This window comes from Pinus tabuliformis, chromosome X, assembly GCF_031772625.1.
Source record: "Pinus tabuliformis cultivar Carrire ecotype Pingquan chromosome X, CPIR1, whole genome shotgun sequence".
Classification (NCBI taxonomy): Eukaryota; Viridiplantae; Streptophyta; class Pinopsida; order Pinales; family Pinaceae; genus Pinus; species Pinus tabuliformis.
The window spans coordinates 1,722,361,913-1,722,384,649 of record NC_142308.1 but is presented as its reverse complement, the minus strand read 5'-3'; the positions used below and the strand labels follow the sequence as shown (position 1 = coordinate 1,722,384,649).

Here is a 22,737-nt window from a genome sequence, read left to right as displayed (position 1 = left end):
CAGCATTGCGTATCAGAGGATGACATCTATGAAATACTGAAGGTTGCCCATGATGGCACTTATGGAGGACATTTTGCAGATAAAAGAACATGCTACAAGGTGCTGCAAATGGGATACTACTGGCCTTCTGTCTTTCATGATGCCCGAGATTATGTTCGAAGATGTGACAGTTGTCAACGGATGGGATAGCCTGGGAAATCGAATGAGATGGCACTACAACCCCATATAGTCCTTGAACCTTTTGAAAGTGGGCCACTGACTTCGTTGGACCCTTCAACCCACCTTCTCACCAAAAGGTTCACATTCTGGTTTGCACTGATTATGTGACTAAGTGGGTGGAAGCTAGATTTCTTGCAAAAGCAACATAACAGGTGGTTGCAGATTTTCTTTTTGAAGAGATTTTTGCTCGATATGGTACACTAAGGGAGATCATTTTAGATGGGGGAGCACAGTTCACATCCCACATGATAGGAAGGCTTATGCAGAAATACGAGGTTAAACACAAAGTGACAACTCCTTACCATCCCCAGGTGAATGGACAAGTAGAAAGTACAAACAAGGTATTGGAAAATATCTTGACAAAAACTGTAGCAAGTCATTGCCGAGATTGGTCTCAGAAACTTCCGGAAGCTCTTTGGGCGTATAGGACAACATGGAGGAATACAACTGGGTTTTCACCATTTGAGTTAGTCTATGGGAAATCCCCCTTATTCCCAGTAGAATTTGAGATCAGCATGCTCATAACAGCTTTGGAAGTGGGATTAGACTTATCAGAGGCCCAAAAACACCGGTTGGAACAACTCAATGAGTTAGATGAGATCCGTTCAGTGGTTGTCCAGAAAACTATTGCTATTCAACAACAGAGAATGAAGTGGCATGATAAATTCATCAAGAACAAGGTGTTTCATATAGGAGATTGGGCATTTCTCTATGACTCCTGATTCAAAGACTTTAAAGGGAAGCTTCGCACTCGTTGGATGGGACCCTATGAAGTGGACACTATGTTTGACAATGGAACAGTTAGATTAATTACAATAGATGAAACTCGTACTTCCTTCCTAGTGAATGGACATCATCTGAAATTATACCACCGTCCAGCTTCTAAGGATGCCTTCATCAAACATCTCTCTGATAACTCTGGTTTGATGGTTGTTGGTGTAGAGAATGCTCTCTCTATCTTCTAAAAAAAAATATTATATATATATATATATATATATATATATATATATATATATATATATATATATATATATGTTGTTACTACTTACTTGTTTGTCTTTTGCAGGGATAATGATCGAATTATGACAAGAAGGCGCTGAAAGAAAATTTTCCAAGGAATATTTCATGTTGTTATTCCGTCACTGCTGTAACTCCTGAAATTTTTTTCTCAGTGTCGGGTGTTGTTACTCCATCGATGTTGTTACTCTGTCGTTGCTGTTACTCCGCCGTTGTTGTTACTCCGCCATTGTTGTTACTCCGTCGGTGTTGTTACTCCGTCGTTGTTGTTACTCCATCAGCGTTGTTACTCCACTGTTGCTGTTAATCCATCGGTGTTGTTACTTCGCCGTTGCTGTTACTCTTTCGGTGTTGTTACTCCGTCATTGCTGTTACTCCATCGGTGTTGTTACTCCGTCGTTGCTGTTACTTCGTCGGTGTTGTTATTTTGTTGTTGTTGTTACTCCGTCGGTGTTGTTACTCCGCTGCTACTGTTACTTTGTCAATGTTGTTACTCCGACGTTGGTGTTACTCCGTCGATGCCATTACTCTCCCGTTGCTGTTACTCCACCGGTCATTTTTGCTGTACTCCATCGCTTGGTAGGTCCCCAGGTACACCTCCACTGACTCTTACAGATTTAATTAAAATGTTCCATTAAAGATATTATTACATGCCACATGTGACCGCATTTAAGTTGGGGGGGTCCCGTCATAAACAAACAACGACGTATTATTAATCATATTCGTACCACATAATTACCAAATCCAATGTGAACGGGAATAAAAAAATATTGTGATTTCATAATTATGATTTCGACGCATTGGGATTTGAATTCGTATGCCAAAAACATCATCAATCCTTTCCCCAATACACTACATTTAATTATTATAATCATTCAGTTGTACTGCCATAACTTGCCATCATTCGCTGTGTTTTCCAAGAATTTACCCGTCATTTTCACCACCCCATTTACCTCGCGGCCATTATGCTGTTAGCATCACCACTGTTAGTGCGGATTGCAGCTACTCTTCCCCTACCAGTCGACTGTGTCCACCGTGCTATTACCGTTGCTACAACGATGGGTGGGTTAGCTGTGCGCCATGAGCTGGAGGATACAACAGGGAAGTATGATATATTATTGTAAATTCAGGTTGGGACATCTATCTTGATAGGTTGCAGGGGTTCAATGAAGCATTTGCAATTGAATTTGCACTCAATTTAGGTGAGGAGAGCTCTTGGGTTCGAGGAATAGAAATCCTTGTCACAGAGGAAGCCATCGCGGAGGTCAGCGGGCTACCACAGCAAGGACAGAGTTGGTTTTCACGAAGAACCTCCCTCTCGGAGCCTCGAAGAATTTCTGCAAGTTGGTGAGAACGTCATCCAAAAAGGCTGAAAGTATGACCAAAATTCATTACCACACCCATGGGGTGATGTAGCAGGTTTTGTAATGAGGTATATAACTTGTGAAGGGAGGTATACTACTGTATTTAAATACCATTTCAAAGTGTTGGCTCACCTCTGGTTTCCGTAGTTGGAAGCTTTTTCATTAAACATGCCTTTCTTCTTGCTAAAAAGCCTCCAGCTAATGGTGCAATCTGCTCGGCGTTCACGACAAGTTGCGGCAGTCATCACCAACAATGGGTTGGTTCGACTCTTAGTCATGCATGGAATTGCCCAGTTTCAAATCTCGTGGGAAACATTCCGGGAATCTACAGAGGAAGAGATAGCAACTATTTTAGCCGCTAGAGAGGAAGAGTCGGAAGAAATGGAGGAAGGGCCGGTAGTAGAGGATGAATACATGGATCAAGAAGAATTGGAGGAAATGGAGATGGAGATCGAGGAGTCAGAACAAAATAGAGAGCTTGAAGCAGAAAGGACAGTCGAGGCTGTTACACAAGAACCAACCTCAACTATGGAACCAATGGAAGAAGAAGTGCTACAGCAAGAGAGAGTTGATATAGAAGAAGCCGTTAGCACCACGGTCGAGGCTGTCCCACAAGAACTAGCCTTGACTGTGGAGCCAAGGGAGAAAATCGGCAGCACCATAATGGGAGAAGAGGTACCATGACAGGCTAAGGTAGAAGAAATTGTCAACATTACAACCGAGGTTGTCCCACAAGAACCAGCCTCGACTGTGGAGCCAATGGAGGAAGATGGACCAGGACAAGAGGGGCCCGAGGCTGAAGGAACCGTGGGATCAACAGGAGGAGAAACTATGGTCACAATGGACGAGGTCGACATGGTGATACAAGAGTCCACTTTCATCAATGTCAGGCTGGAAGAAACCGTGCCAGCATTAGTCACTGGAGAAATGTTGGATACGGGTGGTGGTGTCACACAAGAACTACCACCAACTTGTCCGGCTCCGGAATTGTAAAGGAATTGAATCCTGAGGTCGACACTGTTCCATAAGAACCAGTGTCGACCGCGGGACAGGAAACCATACAGGAAGAAGTCTCGACCCAGAGCGGAGCTGTTGCAGATAAAGGAAAAGAGCTCGAGGTCACAGCCAGGGCCGAGATAGACCAGGCATAAAACTTCTTTCAATTCCCTTTTTATTTCTCCATTCTGAGAGGGGCGAGGGTGTCTCGCTCTCCCCAACGCGCAGAGGAGGAGGTTTCCATTCCTCCTATTTTGAAGTTTGATGGGTCAATCAAAGGACCAGTTGCCGCAGACTCCCAGCAAGACCTTCCCAAGGGACAAAGGGAGGAAGGACAACCCACAGAGCCACAAGCACAACAATTGGGTGAGGAAAACATTGTCCGGGAAACAGGTACCTAGGAACCCAAAAGAGAGGAAGAGACAGGTGTTTCTGAAACAAGGGAACCAGGAGGGGAGATGCCAGCTGAAACGTCGATGGATATCCATCCAGTGGATCCACCACCTACCGAGACAACTTCACAGCGGGTCGAGGTAGTGGTCAAGAAGGAAGCAGCTGCTCCCGAGGAAGAGGGACCAAGCAGAGTGGTCCCGACAATTGAACCTATGGATACTCCCTTGAGTAATCCACCACCTGTCGAACCAGTGGCAAGACCGGTCGAGGTGGTCATGAAGCAAGAAATGATTGAGGAAGAGCGAGTAATGGAGGAAAACCCGACAGTAGGTCTAGCAGATATTCCCCCGGGTGACCTACCTCTTGCTGAACCGATTGCAGTACCAGATGAGGTGGTGGTCAAGCAGGAATGGATAGAGTTGTGCGAGCAACGGAGGCTGCCCATTAAGCAGAAATATCAGCTGCAATTTAGGGATGTGATGCAGCTAAAAACAGAGGTTAGGAGGCTGAGAAGACAGGTGCACCAGCTAAAGAAACAAGTGAAGAAATATAGGCAGCGGGCTAAGAAGCCCAAAGCCACAGTGGTCGAAGCAGAAACACAGGTGGACAATGTGGCGACAACCTCTATTTCCACTCAGACAGACCCTATCGAGCATTTGTTCGAAGGCCGTGAGTTTTCCTTGACGGCCGAAGTTCAAACCTGGAAATCCACCGCAGCTCGATATCAGAATGAAGTGAAGAGAACCCAGGAACAAGCATCCAAGGCTATCTTCGAATATGTGGAGCACATAGACATATTGCGATTGAGGCATGCAAAGCAACAGCTCAAGGTGGAGCGATTGGAGGGACAAGTGACAGAATTGAAGGCTGACAAAAAATATATGTTCAGCCTGGCACAAGAGGTAATGACATGTTTCCCTCCTGCTTCTAGCTATGCTTTGTTCTTGCATGAGCGATTTCTTTTCTTCTGTTTGGAGAGCATTAAGAAGGAAATTAGTCACGAGATCGAGGACAGTGTACAATTCCTCTGGATATTGAGGGCTCATGATTTGGCAACTCAACATTTGATGTGTGAGCTTTATATGCATGGATACCTTCTGCGTGTAGACAAAGAGTTTAATCCGGTCCCATATGTGGGGGACATTCATTTAAGGGCTCTCACCTCTTATACTCTCAATTAGATAAGCTGGCAGAAGGCTTCCAATACGTTTGAGTCAAATCAGACCACGAAGCCTTTTATGATGAGAGGGGAGCATGAGCGGTTAGTGACTATGTACAATAAGCACAACACCTTTTTAGAAATTGAGGGAAACAGAGAACGGATGTTGAGGACACAAAAGTGGTGCATTGATCTTTGTGTCAAACAAATAGTCACGTTTCAAGATGAGGCCCTTGACAGTTGCCAGAAAAGGTGGATGATGTCACCCACGTCTGTCCAGAATAGGGAACTGTTTGGAGCACCAAATTTTGCACGGGCACTAAGTAGGGTGCCAAGATACGTGGCATGCATCCAAACATGTGGGGTTTGGTGGATGGGAATCCGGTTCCAGTTCCCTGTCATTTGGTTGCCAGCAGAGCACTATACCCCAACATATAATGTACCAAATGATTGGTGGAAGGAAGTTCTTCTTTCAGAAGGGTATAAGGTTCCAGGAATAGACATGGCAGAGGAATATGATCTCACCTGGCTTCATGAGGCCCACAGTCTATCCAATCCAGACCTACGGAGGCAGCGAGCTGCATGAGGGCATGTAGAAGGCTAGTTGGGGGGAGATGTTGGGCACCAAATCTGCTTACCTTTTCCCTACATTTCCACTCATCTTTTCATCCTTTTTGCACTCATTAACATGTATCTATTATGCTAAACCTATGAGGTAGCCCTCCTTTCTCTGTCTCTTGGAATATTTAATTGATGAAGTAAAGTCACGAGGGTTTTATCAATGCAAGCCACTAAAAATTGTTATGTTTGCAGATTTCCGGAGAACAGGTGTTGATCTTCCGACATATAGCGGCAGTTCCGCGATTCACATCAGCCTTTAGCAACGCTAAAACAACATAACCAACTTGCAGCTATTTCCAATCCGTTTCGGATCATTTCTATTCTCGCTCTCTCGGCACTAATGCTATTTTGAACTGATGTATATTTTTGGGAATGTAGTTACTATGTTTTGGGGAAGATGTTATCACCCCCTATATTGTATAAAAGATGGATCATTCCTGTGCGAAGGGTTAGCTGTACCAGGATATGTATTGTAATAGTTTTTCTGCAGATTAATAAAATATAAACACTTTGTTGTTCTATCTTCAGTTGTGAGTAAACGCAGCCCTGATCAGAGAGCTGGGCCCGCTCTTCTGATCAGGTGCTGCATGTTTCCTTTTTGTGTGTTGTTTTACTTGCTGTATCTATTTCCTTATTGTTGTTGCAGATTACATAGATTGTTGTGAATGCCTTTTTAAGTTCTGCAGTTCATTTCCATTATTGTTACAACGATGCTTTGATTTCTTAATCACGAACCCTTGGTTGATGTAGAGTGTAACCTTGCTCCTGCATATACCTTGCACGTTACCTTGAAAAGAGTACGCACCCGGATTGATGAATTAATGTAGGAAAAGGGTTGACAAATTGTTCATACCTGGACACCAACACATGACCCATCTACCGTGACATTTTCCATAATGGCTAAATTCATCATTCATGCATGACTGTTTACGATGACATTGGTCATAATTGTCAAAAAAATTGGTCATTGTGAATAATTTCAAGGAAAATGGTCAAGGTTAATAATGAATTTGACTCATCAAGCTCATAAGAATTTGAGTATTATAACAAATATAATGGGAGATAAGTCATATATAACCCATATCTTATAGATTTAGTTATAAAAAAGCATTTAAACCACCTCATTACTCACATGAAATGCATTGGTGGTCCATCTCCCATGACATTAGTCACAATGAACACTTTTTCATGGTAGTCATGCCTAATGCCATGGGAGATAGATCATGCATGAATAACCCACCCTATGTAATTTATCACAAGAATTGACATGTCACATAAATTGTATCTTTCTTTAATCACTACTATACTTTCCACTCTAAACTATCCTAGAAGGATAATTTATATAATTTTGAGTTTAAAAGAGTGAAATCAACTTTTATACTTATTGGACATCCATGCCTAGTTTCAAAAATATTTATATTTGAAAATGAGATGGTATAATAATCAAATATCACGAGGAAAGCTATTTGTTATAAAAAATGATTAAATGTTGTAAGAATTTATTTGTTTGGTTTGTCATCACTAAAATTTAATCATAACATTTTTACTAAATTGAAATTTTGGATTGTTAAATCATTGTTTAACATTAATTCAACACCCTCATATACCTCTCCCATAATTTTAATTTGCAATATTAACCATTGATATCTATGATTTCATGAATACAAAATGCTTCTTGTTGAATTTTACATAAAAAAAATCTAATTGTTAGAAAAGAGTTAACTCCTAAAATATTTAAATTACAACATTGTCTTGATTGTCACACATATTTTGAATAAAATTCACTACATAATAATCCATATTTATTAAACAACCATATTCTTATTATAACTTCCAAAATATGAAATTATAAATTTTCAAAAACACAAAAATATTTAAGAAAAAAAGACACTTTTTATTACAAAATTAATATTACATTGATAATGTACAATTTACTTCTAGCTTTTTGTGAAATAATCTTTAATTTATTCCTTTACTATGGTCTCGATAACTAATTGTAAATAAAAAAGTAAAACACCATAATTCTTTAAGGAAATTAATTCATCCTTTAATATTAAATCTTCACCCTGTTATTAGATTTTGGGGATTTGTTTTATAAGATGGTTAAGATTTAACATTAATAGTGGTTGCGGAAAAACATTAAAAAAGAATTTAACTTTAAAAATTAATGTGATCCAAATTAAATACAATTCCCAAATAATTCACATGTAAATTAAGTAACGTGAAAAATGGATAATTAATTAATTAAATTTAAAATTTAACAAAAATATATAAAATTTTCTTGATTTCTTTTTAGTTTTAATAAATTAACAAATAAAAAGAATTATAATATTATATATTATAAATATAAATATTGTTTTCCTAAATTAATAAATTATAAAAAAGTAATATTATAAATTTAAATAATATTTAATTTATTTTTTTAATTATTAAATTCAGCAATTGCATATATAAAATTTTAAAATGAATTTCACCCTCAACCCTTCTCTATCAAATTTAACCCACTCAAACTAACTAATTTAAACTTCATAGATGAATCATATTTAATACTGAAATTCACTTGGGAAAATAGACTTAACTCTAGTTTGGAGAAATGAGATATAAATCTGTGATCGATTGAAATTCACTTGGGAAAATAAGAGTTAACTCTAGTTTGGAGAAATGAGATATAAATCTGTGATCGGAAACACCCTGATTAGATTGAAAGGTTGCATTGACTGGTTCCACTTATCCATTTAGACGTGAGAGCGTGAAACCTATCTACCACCATTGGGAACTACAAGATTCCCTACTTTTTACCAGCAGCGGATGGCTAAAAACAAGCTTTGAGGGACCGGTTATGTCCGTTCTGCGGTTTCAACGCTCGCTGCAGTCTGACAGCTTTGGGAGATGATGACTCATCGATTGCTATATCCATGTCGAATCAGAGATGCGGCCATTGGAAACGCGGCAATGGTCGATGGACTGACCTGGGAAATTATTTTAAGGAAAATTCGGTCCACCTTCATTACCAGACAGACATCACAGGTAAAACTTAGCATCTTCCATGATCGGTTATAAAAAAAAAAAATAAAAAAAATTGAAGGCTTGGTTGGACTACTCTGTATTGGTATCATCGTATTATCAACGAAATATGCAGACGCTTTCTTTGATTTAGTTAGTCGATTGCCTCGTCAGTTCTGCTTTTTCGCATATTTAAATTTTTCACTTTGAGCATCATGGGAAGCTTTATTCTTCGGTGCGGGGTTTGCCCACTTGGAAGCCTGGCTGTTTTCCATTTCCGATAATTGCCCAACAAGTGACACCCATAGATTGTCCCCTGGAAAAAACCCAAATATCAGAAATCTCCATCTCGGCCTCTGGACTTCTGGAGCTCTTCCTTCCCATCTCTGCCAAAACATTCTGAATATCCCAAGGGTTTGACACATGAATCAAAAGATTGAAGAAGGGTTTGGAGGGCATTCAGGGTTTCTGGCACTGGGAGATGGAGCAGAAATCTACAGGTTTAGTAGTAGGTTCAGATGGGGTTGTCTATAGGTCCGTAGCCCAGAGCGCAATTGAAGCAAAGGGTATGTTTCCCAGGCCTATGGCAGGGGACCCCCCCTTATCTGGTTCTGATATGGGTTCCACACTGGTGAATAATCGATTCAACGAGGGCTTCCGTGCTGGAGATCTTTCGATCAGGACCGGTGAGGAGTTTGCGATGGCGTTCTCGCAGATGGGCATTAAGGGTGGTCCTGGAAGGCCCGAGGGCAGATCCGTGATCTATCAGACAAGGAAAATCGTCGATGGTGATGGGAATCAGCCTTACGGCCACGAGGGCTTAACAGGCGTTCCCGTTGGCACTGGTGGGCGGATGGTATCGGGGACTAATTACGATGTTTCCGAGCGGGGCAACTTGACTGCAGAGTTTGCTAGTGATTATGGTACTGTATATAATGAGCCTGCGAGAATGGCACGGTTCTTTCACCCAGGGGATGAAGGTGAGTGCCTGTATGACGATGGAACGACACACCAGGGGGAGTTTCAACAGCCGTGGAGCTCCTCGGTGCATCTGGATCACCTCTCTGGTGGGGCATCGGATGATGTAGGGTTTCATAAGGTGAAGTTCATGTGTAGTTTTGGTGGCAAAGTTCTTCCTAGACCAAGTGATGGTGCCCTCAGATATGTGGGGGGTGAGACTCGTATTGTCACAGCCCACAGAGGTATTGGCTTTACAGAGTTCATGCAGAAGATGATGCAGACATATGGCCAGGATCTGTTGCTGAAGTATAAATTGCCAGATCAGGATCTCGATGCTTTGGTGTCTGTTTCTTGTGATGAGGATCTTGAGAATATGATGGATGAATATGAGAGACACCTGGAAGGTTCGGGTGAAGTATCTTTAAGGCTGAGAGTATTTCTCTTCCCTGCAGGTGATCATGGTCTGGCTCATTTTCCTACAATAGGTGATCGCAGGAATTCTGAAAAGCACTATGTAGATGCTGTCAATGGTATATGTGAGACAAGCATTAGAAAACATGAGGGCAGTATAGCAAATTCATCTTCTCAACATCTAGAGAATTTGATCGGTTTTGATGCTGTTGATAATTGGAACTCAATGCCAAAGGGTCAAGAAGGTATATCAGGGCCATTATCCAAAATAATAGCTCAGGATGTTCCAGATTTATACCCACCACTACCTAGCTCATCACTTTCTTCTAAGCAAGGTGTCTCTCAAGTTCCTCTTGTGCCAATTTGTGCTTCGTCTTCACCTTCTTTATCTTATGTGCCAACCCATGTGAAGCAGTCTGGAGTAGGTGACACTTCTATGTCTCTTCTCCCAGAACAAAATTTTAATATTGGTAACCAGTTATATTCTACATTCCAGCAACCAGGAGGAGATGGCTTCCATGACATGGATTACAGGGGATCAACACCTTCTACGACTACATCTCAGCGTGAGCCTCACATCAGAACTGCAGTGGTCAGAGGGGAGGCGGACTTCCACACACATGGAAAAGTGGACAGGTTGCAAGACAAAGTTGATGTTGGCCAACCCATGCTGGACCGTAGATCAGATGGGCAGCTACCCCCTCGAGATCCACGGCGTGTTCTTCCTAAACAGCCAACAGCACCAGTGCATTGGCAACATTATGGAGATTCATACCAAGATACTTACAGATATATTCAGCATGCGAATTCTGATGGTGGGATTGCACAATTGTTTCCACAACTTCCTTTACAGGGGGGTGCTGTTCCAAACCATTGGCCATCAACTTATGAAGGGCCCATTTTGAGGAACACTGACTGGGAACAACAGCAGCAGCAGGATAATTTGTTCGGAGGTCCTAATCCTCACAAATTTGTCTCTTCTCATCTGGAATCGCCTGTAGTATCTACTGTAGCTGCCCAGGTAGGTTCTGCTCCTAGATCACTGCATCTCACTGGGCAACAAATTGGAGTTGGCCAACAGCATCTGCAGGTGCACCATCCTTTGAATGTACCTTTTTCGGAACAACAACCATATGGAACAAGGGTGCATTACTATGACCATTCGACTAGACCTCATAACCCTCCATCTCTTGCTCCTCCTTATCGAGGGCAAGCATATGAACTCTTTGTTCATCAGCAGCAACTGCCCCAGCAGAAAATATCTCATGACCGGGTCTCACGTTTAGACGAGTCATGCATTCAACAGCGAGCAATGCCACATGTGCATTCTGATAGTGTTCTACAGACTCAAGCCATGTATGAAGGGGTACCAGTTTCTGAAGGTCATCATTCCGATGGGTCAATAAGGTCAGTGCCTTTTCATCCAATGATTTCTGGACAACAAGCTTACACCAACACTCACAGGGGAATGGAGTATATGGTAGAACAGCAGCCTCCTCATTTTCCTGACAGATCAGATGAGGCTGATTGGCCTCTTCAGCACAGAACTCAGGAAGTGGATGTTTCTTCGGGTGCGAGAATGTCTCAATCTGAGGAAAATGAAGAAGAACGGAGTGCTGAATTGTTAGGAGGCCATGCCTTCTTTAGCCTCCACTTGGATGGTTCTTTCAGAGGACCTCCATGGTTTATCAGGTTCAGGTTTGAGTGATCCTTATCAGACTTATAAACAAGCCGAGATGTTTGAATCTTTTGTACCAGCATCATATCAGTTCAAGAAGGCCATCAATGCAGGTGATGTGGGAACAATGGGTGTCATTCCTGATGTATCCCAAGCAAATAAACTGACTGGAAGAAAGAATGAAGTGGCAGTGCCAAGTTCTGGATTTAGTGTTCAGGAAGTAAGAGTCTCACATTCTCTGCAAGAGCATGCCGTGGCTCACCAGGAAGGAAATATGGATCCACCTCTGACTGGTAAAAATGAAGTTGGTAGCTTTGGTTCTAGCCATGACATCATTGCTCAGAATGAAAACCCAAGCACTTTGACTCATGCAGATGAACAGCATCCATCACAGTCATTCGGGGAGAAAGCGTCTTCTGATGGTAGTGGGCATCATCTGTCCTTTCTGCTTGTGGATGATCTATCGAATGTTAGATCCTCTGATAAAATCAATGAATCTGGCTTTTACTCCGCAGTTGTTACCTCACCCGAAAGCATACCTGAGCAACACAGTATGCAACTTCAGGTGAAGAGCATAATTGATGACGATGGTGTGCATTCCAATATTCGATCCAATACCAATCCCTTTTTTGATGTCAAAGCTGTAGGTGCTGACTCTGCAGCTGTAACATCACAACACAATAAAGGTGGATCTGATTCATTCAGTGAATACTTAAAAGACACTTATGTGGCAACTGACAAGGTGTCAGAACTTTCTTCCTGAACAGAATCCCTTGCCACTACCAGTTTGTCACCAACCAACAACAATTCTGTTTCAACTAACCTTCCTGCAATAGGAGAGGGAACCTATCAGGATTTGGACACTACAAAGGATGACCTTACTGCAGGACTACCTTCAGTAACATTGGCTTTATCAGATCTCAAAGTGGAAGGTAAGGAGAAATTGTCTTGTACAGATTATAGTTTCTACTGTATCTTTAAATGTGTTAGTGTTTGTTTTACCTCATGCAATGCTCATATTTGGAGAACATAACAGCTGTTTTAAATTTAACCCTATGTTGTCCTCTAGATGAGAGTGTAAAAGGAGAGAAAGAGATTGTTGCTGAGGAAGTCACTGTTGCATCTCTTGGGCCACCTCTTTGTCCTACTACAACACTCGCAACGCATGAATGGAACCAGGCTACTGAGGATGGAAAGGTTCAGGGAAACAGTATACCAGAAATACTGCTAAAAGGGACAGAGGAGGAAGCTATTTCTAATATTGATTTGAACTCTGAGGTATTAAAGTTATTGTCATTGTTTCTTCCTACAAGTTGTTTTCTTCCACTACTGACGGCAGCGTTCCTCTTTATTCTTTCTTAACAAATATCCAGGGACCTAATACTGAAGAAGTGGATGATGGTTGGCCCACAACAGTTATTAGCGACGATCGTTTAGAGATGTTGCAGGTCCAGAGATTTATTTTTTAGTACTCTAAAATCCAATTACTTTTTATGCATGTTTGCAAGCGTTTTTTTTCTGAAATTCACTTGAGTCTGGTATTGAACATTCCCTCGTCCTTGCATGCATTTTAGCAGAAAATAAAAAATGCTGACCTTGAAGAATTGAGAGAGCTTGGTTCCAGCACCTTTGGGACAGTATATCATGGCAAATGGAGGGGAACAAATGTTGCAATCAAACGGATAAAGAATAGTTGCTTTATGGGAAAGCCATTTGAGCAAGAACGTTTGGTAAGAGCAGAACACTTTTCTGGATTGCTCCTTAGCAGTTATGTTTGCTGCATGATATCAATCTCTATGTTCAATTCCCTTTAGATATTGAGCATATCTAAATTAACTTTTTTATTCAGAGGGCTGATTTCTTGAGGGAAGCTTGCATGCTTGCACAACTTCATCATCCAAATGTTGTTGCATTCTATGGTATTGTACCAGACGGACCAGGGGGAACCTTGGCAACAGTAACAGAATACATGGTGAATGGCTCACTTAAACAGGTCTTGCAGAAGAAGGATAGATATAGGTCCGGTACACATTCTTTTAATAGATTAATTTTCCATGCCTTCACACTGCCAAACAGAAGGGGAAACTGATAAATTCCTTGCACAACAAAATGCTAACATAAAGTATCAATTTTTGCAGGACATTTGATCATCGGAAGCGTTTGATAATCTCGATGGACGCTGCTTTTGGGATGGAATACTTACATGGCAAGAATATCGTTCACTTTGACTTGAAATGTGAGAATCTATAGGTAAACATGAGAGATCCCCAACGTCCTATATGTAAGGTAATTTTTTTTTTTAAAGGGAGTTAGCTACTCTTATTTGTTGGCTAAGGTGGGTTTTAAACTGTAATGTCTCGGTGGAGATGAGTGTTAGCCTCTAGGCAAACTTGTATTTTGATTTGTCAGACTCACATATAATTTGTACCAATCTATAGTTCCATACACAATATTCTGCAGGTAAGTGATTTAGGGCTGTCGAAAATTAAACATCGAACATTAGTTTCTGGTGGTGTGCGAGGAACCCTTCCATGGATGGCTCCAGAGCTGTTAAATGGCAGCAGCAGTATGGTTTCTGAAAAGGTAAAATGACGAAATGCTTTTATCTCTGATTATATGAATGCTCAGTTTCGAGTTTCTGAATTTAGACCACAAATTATCTGGTATATTTTTTTCCCTTCCAGGTTGATGTGTTTTCATTTGGCATTGTAATGTGGGAGCTGCTTACTGGAGAGGAGCCTTATGCCAATATGCATTATGGGGCAATCATTGGTATGCCTTTCTTCCTTGTAATGATGACCATCATCCTTGTAGTGCCACATCCCTGTATTTGTCGTAGCTAGAAACTAAGAAATGGAGGTGCGATATGTGTAATTCAGAAATATCTGGAAAATACTGCTGACGTCAAACTTTATGCATATTTTGCAGGTGGCATAGTCAGCAATACTTTGCGCCCACCTATCCCTAAGGGGTGTGATCCTTCGTGGAGGTCATTAATGGAGAGTTGTTGGTCAGCAGACCCTTCTATGAGACCCACTTTCACAGAGATCACTCTTGGATTGCGTGCAATGGCAGCAATGCTTCCACCTAAAGGGCAGGCTCTTCAAGCTCACGTTCAAACGCATCTACAGAATTAGACTTGTGCAAAATCCCAGTGAATTCGAATCAAGTGTGTTTCTGTTTGGCCAGTTTGCATTTTTTCCAATATTTAGAATATTCATCTCAGCTGCACATTTATGTCCAGTGAGGCTTGAGGGCAGCCTTTTGGAGTTGGTTATCATCCATTCTCCTAATTGAGAGATGTCGGCAATACAATCTGGATTAAATATTTTCCGGGAAATATCTATAATGAAAAGCCCTCCTATTATGGATTAATTTTAGTGTGATTGGAAATAATTTGTTATTTTTTCTTGGTATGGGAATAAGACGTTGTATAATGCAGATGATTTTAATGAATATTTTGAGCAATATACCAGTCGCATCCCATATTACCTGTATTCCATTGCTGTTCTTCTGAACTCTAAGCATGTGCAAATGTTAAGCCTTTCAGGAAGCATGGTTGCTGGGGAATTTTCAAAAACATTTGTAAATGAAGATGATGAAAATCCTCATTTCTGGTTGAAAGAGCAAACAGATCTATCGTGCATAAAGCCTTGTAATTGTATTTTCAAAGTCACAATATAATCTTTTTCTATGTCGTTATTTGCAATAATCTGTTCTGCTAAGTGAGACTCTTATATTATTGGCCTTGATGCCTACTGTTTCATCACAGGAACGATAAGGTTTTGAATACCGATGATCTTAGAATTTAGAATCTGAGATAAAATTCAGTTATGCATCATTTGCCTTTCACTACATGATAATTTGTAAATGTAATTTCTCATATCAAATATTTATTTTGAGGACGAGTAGGTCCCCTTTGAGGCAATTGCCAAGCTGAACCTAAGATTGATGTGATAATTTGTTATTTACTTGTAGCTTTTTTGAAACATCTTTAGTCCCAACATAATTGTTTAGTGCATGCTTCATAAATATTGGTTGATTGTGTCTGTAACTTGACCCACTCAACTTTTATAGATGTGTTTGTTTCTTCGTCGTTCTGGGTTGGCAATTTAGAGGGCTACATGTAAGGAGTTAATTCTTAAGTTGGACGGTGCGAGATTTCAGAATAATGCCGGCACATGAGAACCATACTATTGAGTAATTAGTTACAAGTATAACATTGAAGTATTAAAGGGAAGCATTTGTGAATCAACAGGAATTTTCGGATGGTGCCAAGCTAAAGGAATATTTGTCACGTGTTTGTTGGAGTATGCTGTGTCACTGGCGGAGATCAAAATGTCGTCAAATCATGTTGTGTTGCTGATATGAAGAAAGCACGGTTGGTTTTGAGATTATATGCTCCACCAGAGATGAAATATTATTTAAATATTATTTTAGTTAAATGACAAATATTAAACATGATGCAGTTTAAATACCATTTTTGGTTAAATGACAAATTAAACACTATGCAGTAAGTCAATGATGGATGACTCGCCTTTCTATTCTATTCTATTGGTTAAATATCATTTTATTATCATTCAACTAATAAGATGTAAAGGATAGTGGGCAAATCATTAGATTAGTAAGACCAAGTGAATTGCATAATAATATGCATTTTCCTCTTTATTTATGTTTTTTCCTTCAAGTGAAACTTCTATTTGAGTGAGCGAGGGATATCAAAGCTAAATTGGACCTACTTACTGCCTTTGATAAAGATAGGTAGGAAATATTAACTTGAACACTCAAATACATTTAAGATTTGGCCCCTTAGGACTGCCTTTGATAAAGATAGGTAGGAAATATTGGCTTGAGCACTCAAATACATTTCAGATTTCACCTATAGCAAAGCTAAATTGGACCTAGCCTTTGATAAAGATAGGTAGTAAATATTAACTTGAACACTCGAATACATTTAAGATTTCGCCCCTTAGGACTGCCTTTGAGAAAGATAGGTAGGAAATATTGGGTTGAACACTCAAATACATTTAAGAGTGTATCTTTCTATGTGAATTTTTAATCTTGCAAGTCATTTTATTTTTTATGTTGAAAAAATGCAATTATGAAGCACAAACAAGTCAATATGTCATAAGGTGGTTAGTCCATACTTGTGATAATAAATAAATACCAGGTTAGATATATAATTTAATAAAGTAAATAATTTGTAGATTGAATATAAGAACTGAAAAATCACGAAATAATATTAATTTTTTTTTATTATAAAAATTGCAATATTAATAAGTAATTATTTTCGTACAAAATTTGAAATAAAAATATATAGAATTAATTACAAAGCCAAATATCAAATGGAAATTGACACATTTTTATTATTTTGATTTTTCAGTAAATAAAAGTTATGCTGAAAATTTCCACAATATTTAAAAAAGGTATTATTAAATTTTTTCAATTTTATTGTGTTTAAAAACAAATTCTATCCAGGATTCATGTTTTATCTATAATCTATTCGACTAATTAACAAATGGAATGATACAAATTTAAAAAAATTAAATTTATTTTTAATTTTCAAAAAAATAATTTAATATTTTTTTTGAAAATATTGTGAGGATTCATGTTTCATCTATATTCTCTTTGACTAATTAACAAATGGAATGATACAAATTTAAAAAAAAATAAATTTATTTTTAATTTTCAAAAAAATAATTTAATACATTTTTTTTTGAAAATATTGTACAACTTTACTAAAGTTTATAACATAAAATGGAAATGCAAATCAAAGCAGGACTTGTAAGTGAAACATATATTTCAAATAGTGATTATAGTCACTAATAAAGTTAGGCCTACTCATTATTATATCATTTAATTGTCAACCTAGGGTTTTGGAAGATCTTGTGAAACACTAGTGTACACAAAAAGAGGATTTAATCTAGTCATAATGCTTTGAATATAGTACTTGTTGGGACTACACATGATAGAGCCCTTACGAACATGCTTATGAATCATCACAAAACTATGTTTCCCAAGTATAATAGAGAACAAGGTGAACAAGGTGATTCTGTAGCACACCAATTCCATAACCAAAAATTGAAAGGCTTGAGAAAGTAAATTAGCACACAAAACTTGAAAGTGAATCTAAAAATAATCAACACACACACACACACACATGGCAGAATACCTCACCTTGAGTGGGCCCTACTCAAACTAGGTATACTATTGACATAGTGATTAAGTCATAACATTTGTAACACGAAGGTCGTGGGGTCAAGCTAGCGGACTGTCCATTTTTGGGCAACCAATATCCAACAAATTTTAAATTTATCCTCCCTTGGTTGGACTCTAATTTTCAGCCTATGGCACAATGGTAATGGGGTTGAGTGGTTACACGAAGGTAGTGGGGTTGAGCCTGTAGACCTCCCATTTTTATGAGCAGTTGAAACAATAAATATCATTTCTCATCCATTGCTACAACTAACACCAATGGAAAACTAGTACACTAATCTTGAATTTGTGTTGAGGTGGCGAGGGCTTGCACTGCCCGCCAACCTTTTCACTAACCTTTGCTCAAACCTTCTAGGCCAATTGGAGGTTGCCACACGGCGAATTTTGATTCGCCCATGTCACTACATAGTCAACCTGCCCAATCAACCTACCAAATAATTGCAAAGTCAATTGCCATGTCATTGCCACATCAACACCATATCAGTCCCTGCCATGTTAGCACTGCCACATGTCATGTTTTGGTGCTTCCAATTGTTGGGCACATCATCATGCCTTGTGACATGTCACATTGTGATTGGTCCACCTATTACAATCCATACTACCATGTCAACATCCATACAGAGATTTGTGTCAGTTCCTAGTGATGCCACGTGTCCACCTTGCCATCCTTTTATCCTATTTGGCCAAAACTTCAAAAGGAAATAATTTTCTTATACAACGTTCGTTTGACTTTGTTCAAGTGTCATTAGAAAGTTCTCGATCAGCGCTTTGACATGGATACCTTATCAACATTAGAGAACATCAATTTTTATCAATCGTGAAAATCCACTTGGAGCAATCCTCTCCACTGGAACCTTTTGGACCACCAAGTCTGGTTTACTCATCAAATAAGTGAGGGTACAACTCCTTCACTTTCATGATTTCTATCCGCTATGCTTTGCTTGGATGTACCCCTTTTAGCTCTAATCAAAGATACTCCACATCACCCATGTGTTAAGTCCTCATATTCTTGTCAAGAATAACATATTTTTGCAGTTCATTTAAGTATTTAGGAGCAAAGTCATCAACGAAAGGAATTTGACCACTCTCATCCTAATCCACAATCATAGGAGGTTCATCCAACTTCAAGTTCTCAACATTTACAGCTGAATATATTTGATATATAGTGCAAATCTTAGCGGAAAACATTAGTACCAATCTTTTCCAAAACTACAAATGGACCATACTTGGTTGCTTTAAGTTTTGTACCTTCACCTTTCAATCTTTCCTCGTTGATGTGTAACCAAACTTAATCACCAACTTGAAATTGATGATCCACCCAATGCTTGTTATGCATCGCTTTGTACTTGGCTCGGATATTCTCCAAATGTTCTTGAATGGCTTGATCCACCAATTTTCCTCTAATTGATTGCACAATTCCCAAGGTTGATTATCTGATTGCATGCAACACCTGTACCTGGAAGAGAAATATCTCCAGATGCATATTGAGTTTGGGGACAACAAAAGCTATAATGCTACGAAGATTGGTACAGTAACCTTTCAAAGGGAGTTAGGATCCCCTCTTCGCCTCAAAGATGTCATGTTTGTGCCTGGCCTAAAGAAGAATCTCATCTCTATAGCGGTTTTGGAAGACCGTGGTTATGATGTGATCTTCAACAAAGGGAAAACGTTCCTAAGACACATATCCACTGATCCAAAATGGATTTTGGATAGACTCCTAAGTCTAAGTGTTCCTCACTGAGAAAAACAAAAGTCCAAGGAAATTCATGGACATAGCCCATTGCATAGATCTTTTCATTCTGAATCTATTGCAACTTGAATGGGAAAAAATGGACTTAGGATGCAGAAGTTATCACCAAAAGAAGTTGCCCTTTGTTCTTTAGAAAAAGAGGCAAAATCCCCTAAAATGGCAAAAAAACCCTTATAAAGGGAAATCACATTGGAGAAGGGCCAAAGAGGCAGACTTAAGCGGTGGCAGAAGAATTTCCGATCCGCCAATCCGATGTATCGGATCAGAGGCAAACATATGTGAGATATTGGGACCTTGGATGTTACGCCCCTACACCTGTGGTAGTCTTTCAACCGCTTATAGCGAGGTGCGGCACCACCGAACACTTTCTTCTCACCAATACTTATGTTCATGGACTATGCCTTAACATTTGATACTAGTTTTATTTTTCTTCACTAAGTATTATTATTATTCCTTTATACTAACGAACACCCATACACATTCATTATCCACAAAAATTATACATAAGAACACAATTGCAACAATATAAAGGGAGGGGCAACTCCCTGAACAATGAGTCTGCCCAATTTCAATATATTATAAGCTTTACAATTTTACAAGTATACCTTGGAAACCCCAAGTTTCATACTTAACCAAAATTTTGACTTTGTGTCTTGCCACCCGAGTTGCCCACCTCGTGCACGCCTTGCACAGTGGTCACTCTTACATTCCACACTTAGCCAAATTTTCCACTCGGCAACACCTTCGTGCAGCCTCAACCAACCACGTTCACCACACAAGTCTCCTTGCCCGAGTTGGGTGGGCATGCCCTCACACGGACCGCCAACCAAAACTCCTCAACCGAACTCGTGTTACTCGGTGGGCAGGCGCCTTCGTGCACCCTCCACCCGCACTTACGATCGTCGGGCGAGCGCCTCACCGCACTCTCCACTCGAGTCTCCAACCGACAGGCGGGCGCCTACACCCACCTTCCACCTGAGTTATCAACCAGCGGGCGGGTGCCTACCCACGCCCTCCACCCACGTTTACCTCTAAATGGCAGGCGGGCGCCTTCGTGCGATCCACGACCCGCGCTACACCCGTCACCAAGAATTCGTGCCAACCTTCGTGTAGAGATGCCCGATGAGGGGGCGCATCACCTGCACCTTGCTGCGGTTCTTCTCCACCCTTCACACTTCTCTTCGATGGTGAGCGAGTTCGAATGGTCTTCGTTCGATGATGCCTTGCTCCAACTTACGCCCTCCATATATATGGGAGGTTGGGTGAGTCGTGCCACCCGGTCAACTCGTCCAACACGTTCAGCCAACACCCTCATACGTGCCAATTTGTTTGCCTTCGTTTGGTTGGCCCGCCCATCGCATGGGACCGCCAACCCATCCTTCGCCCGAATGCTTAAGTCCATGAGGTCAGCCCGTGGGTGATGTCCAACTCGTTCCCACGGTATAAGTTCGCCTTAACCAAGACTCCCACGTGAATTTTACACATGCTTGCTCGCACACCTTAGCCTTAGCTTGTCACACTTCGCATCGCATGACCACAGGTCCTTACATCCTCCTCCACCTGAAGTCATTGTCATCCTCGACAATATGCCATCCCAGTAACCATCCTGCCACCAAGATTTTCATATCCGAACAGTCTTATCCATGATATCAACTAGTCCATATACTGCAAACATCCTTGCAACATATGTAGAACAACCATCTCCATCGTGTATCGTCCTCATACTCTAGTCTGCGTGTCAAGATACTCCACCCAATACCAACACACTTCTACCATGTGTTGTCTTGTGTAGACTCAATGCCAACATTTGTCTGCACACTGGTAACCCTCATGACTCGAACTAGTTGGGTAGCTAATCCAACCATATGTCCAAACCATAAGAATGCACATCCTTATGTCACCATCAATGTTTCTCTGACTTCTACTACATCTTGGACTCATCAAGAATCTGTCCAATTCCCATGCTCAGGTCCATGGAATTTCCATCCCATCTGCAACATGTTTAGCTCATGGTCTTGTTGCACAAGAGTGTACAATCTTTCCACTGGCTCGTACATCTCCATGTCTTAACAACATCTGCACAACATCCTTTGCTTTGGCATTCTCCATAGAATGTCTATGAATGACACCTCTACACATGCTCTTGCATAATATCCCTGCATCAACCGTCATGCTCCATATTTCCAACCTGATGTCCATGACTCTAGTTGTCCATGATGTCCAACTCAAGTAGACTCCATCCCAACATCTGGTCACCTGCATCCAATTCTGCAATCTGTCATAAATAAGCCTCCTCTCAAGGCCCCTTGCTAAGGTGGCACAGCCCCTTCGGAACAAGGTCCCTGCACCAACCCATCTCCAAGGTTTTCTATAGAGAAAGGAGGGCCAGGAAGTTTCCTTCCTGAATCTCATCCACCCATGTATTAGATTGATGTTGTGTCCTCAAGTATCTGTGCACAACCTCAATCGCCTCACATGTACACCCAAGCTCTCTAAACTTGTCTTTCGTCAACTGAAAGTCATATATGCCCATAGCATACCTACAAAACTCCACTATACCAGCCGGATCTCTACCTGCATAATCCTCTCCAACCACTGCTTCCGAAGTAGTACTAGGAATCCCTTCTTCTGCTACTCCATTGTGAAGTTCATCAGTCGAAGATGTCTCTGTCAAGTGCTTCAAGGTTTGTGAGATTGACCTCCCACTTACTTCCTTCTTCCTCGCTCTTGCAACGAAGTTAATCAACTTCCCTTCTTTCGTTGTTTGAGTCATACTCCCAAGTCCTCTTTGCTCCACATCCTCATGCTTCACATTCGAATCTTTGGGATACAAAGTCATAGAATTCATCCTCGGTCTATACCCCAAGAAAATCCTTCTATTCATCGGAACCAACATAGTTCTCCCTTTAGCCGTGATCAAGAGAATGTCCCGGTCCACCATTGGTATGGC

At 40.5% G+C, this 22,737-nt stretch overlaps 1 protein-coding gene across 1 annotated transcript; it reads left to right on the top strand.

The window, feature by feature from the left end:
- The first annotated feature begins 8,842 nt into the window (after positions 1 to 8,842).
- LOC149146653 (RAF-like serine/threonine-protein kinase PRAF) lies at positions 8,843 to 15,318 on the top strand. Its single transcript, XM_089452830.1, is given in 11 exon segments — positions 8,843 to 11,849; positions 11,902 to 12,485; positions 12,585 to 12,753; positions 12,891 to 13,099; positions 13,195 to 13,269; positions 13,399 to 13,551; positions 13,671 to 13,840; positions 13,960 to 14,107; positions 14,282 to 14,404; positions 14,506 to 14,593; positions 14,750 to 15,318. Coding segments are annotated over 11 exon segments (4,524 nt in total). The 5' UTR covers positions 8,843 to 9,253; the 3' UTR covers positions 14,959 to 15,318.
- Positions 15,319 to 22,737: the final 7,419 nt, after the last annotated feature.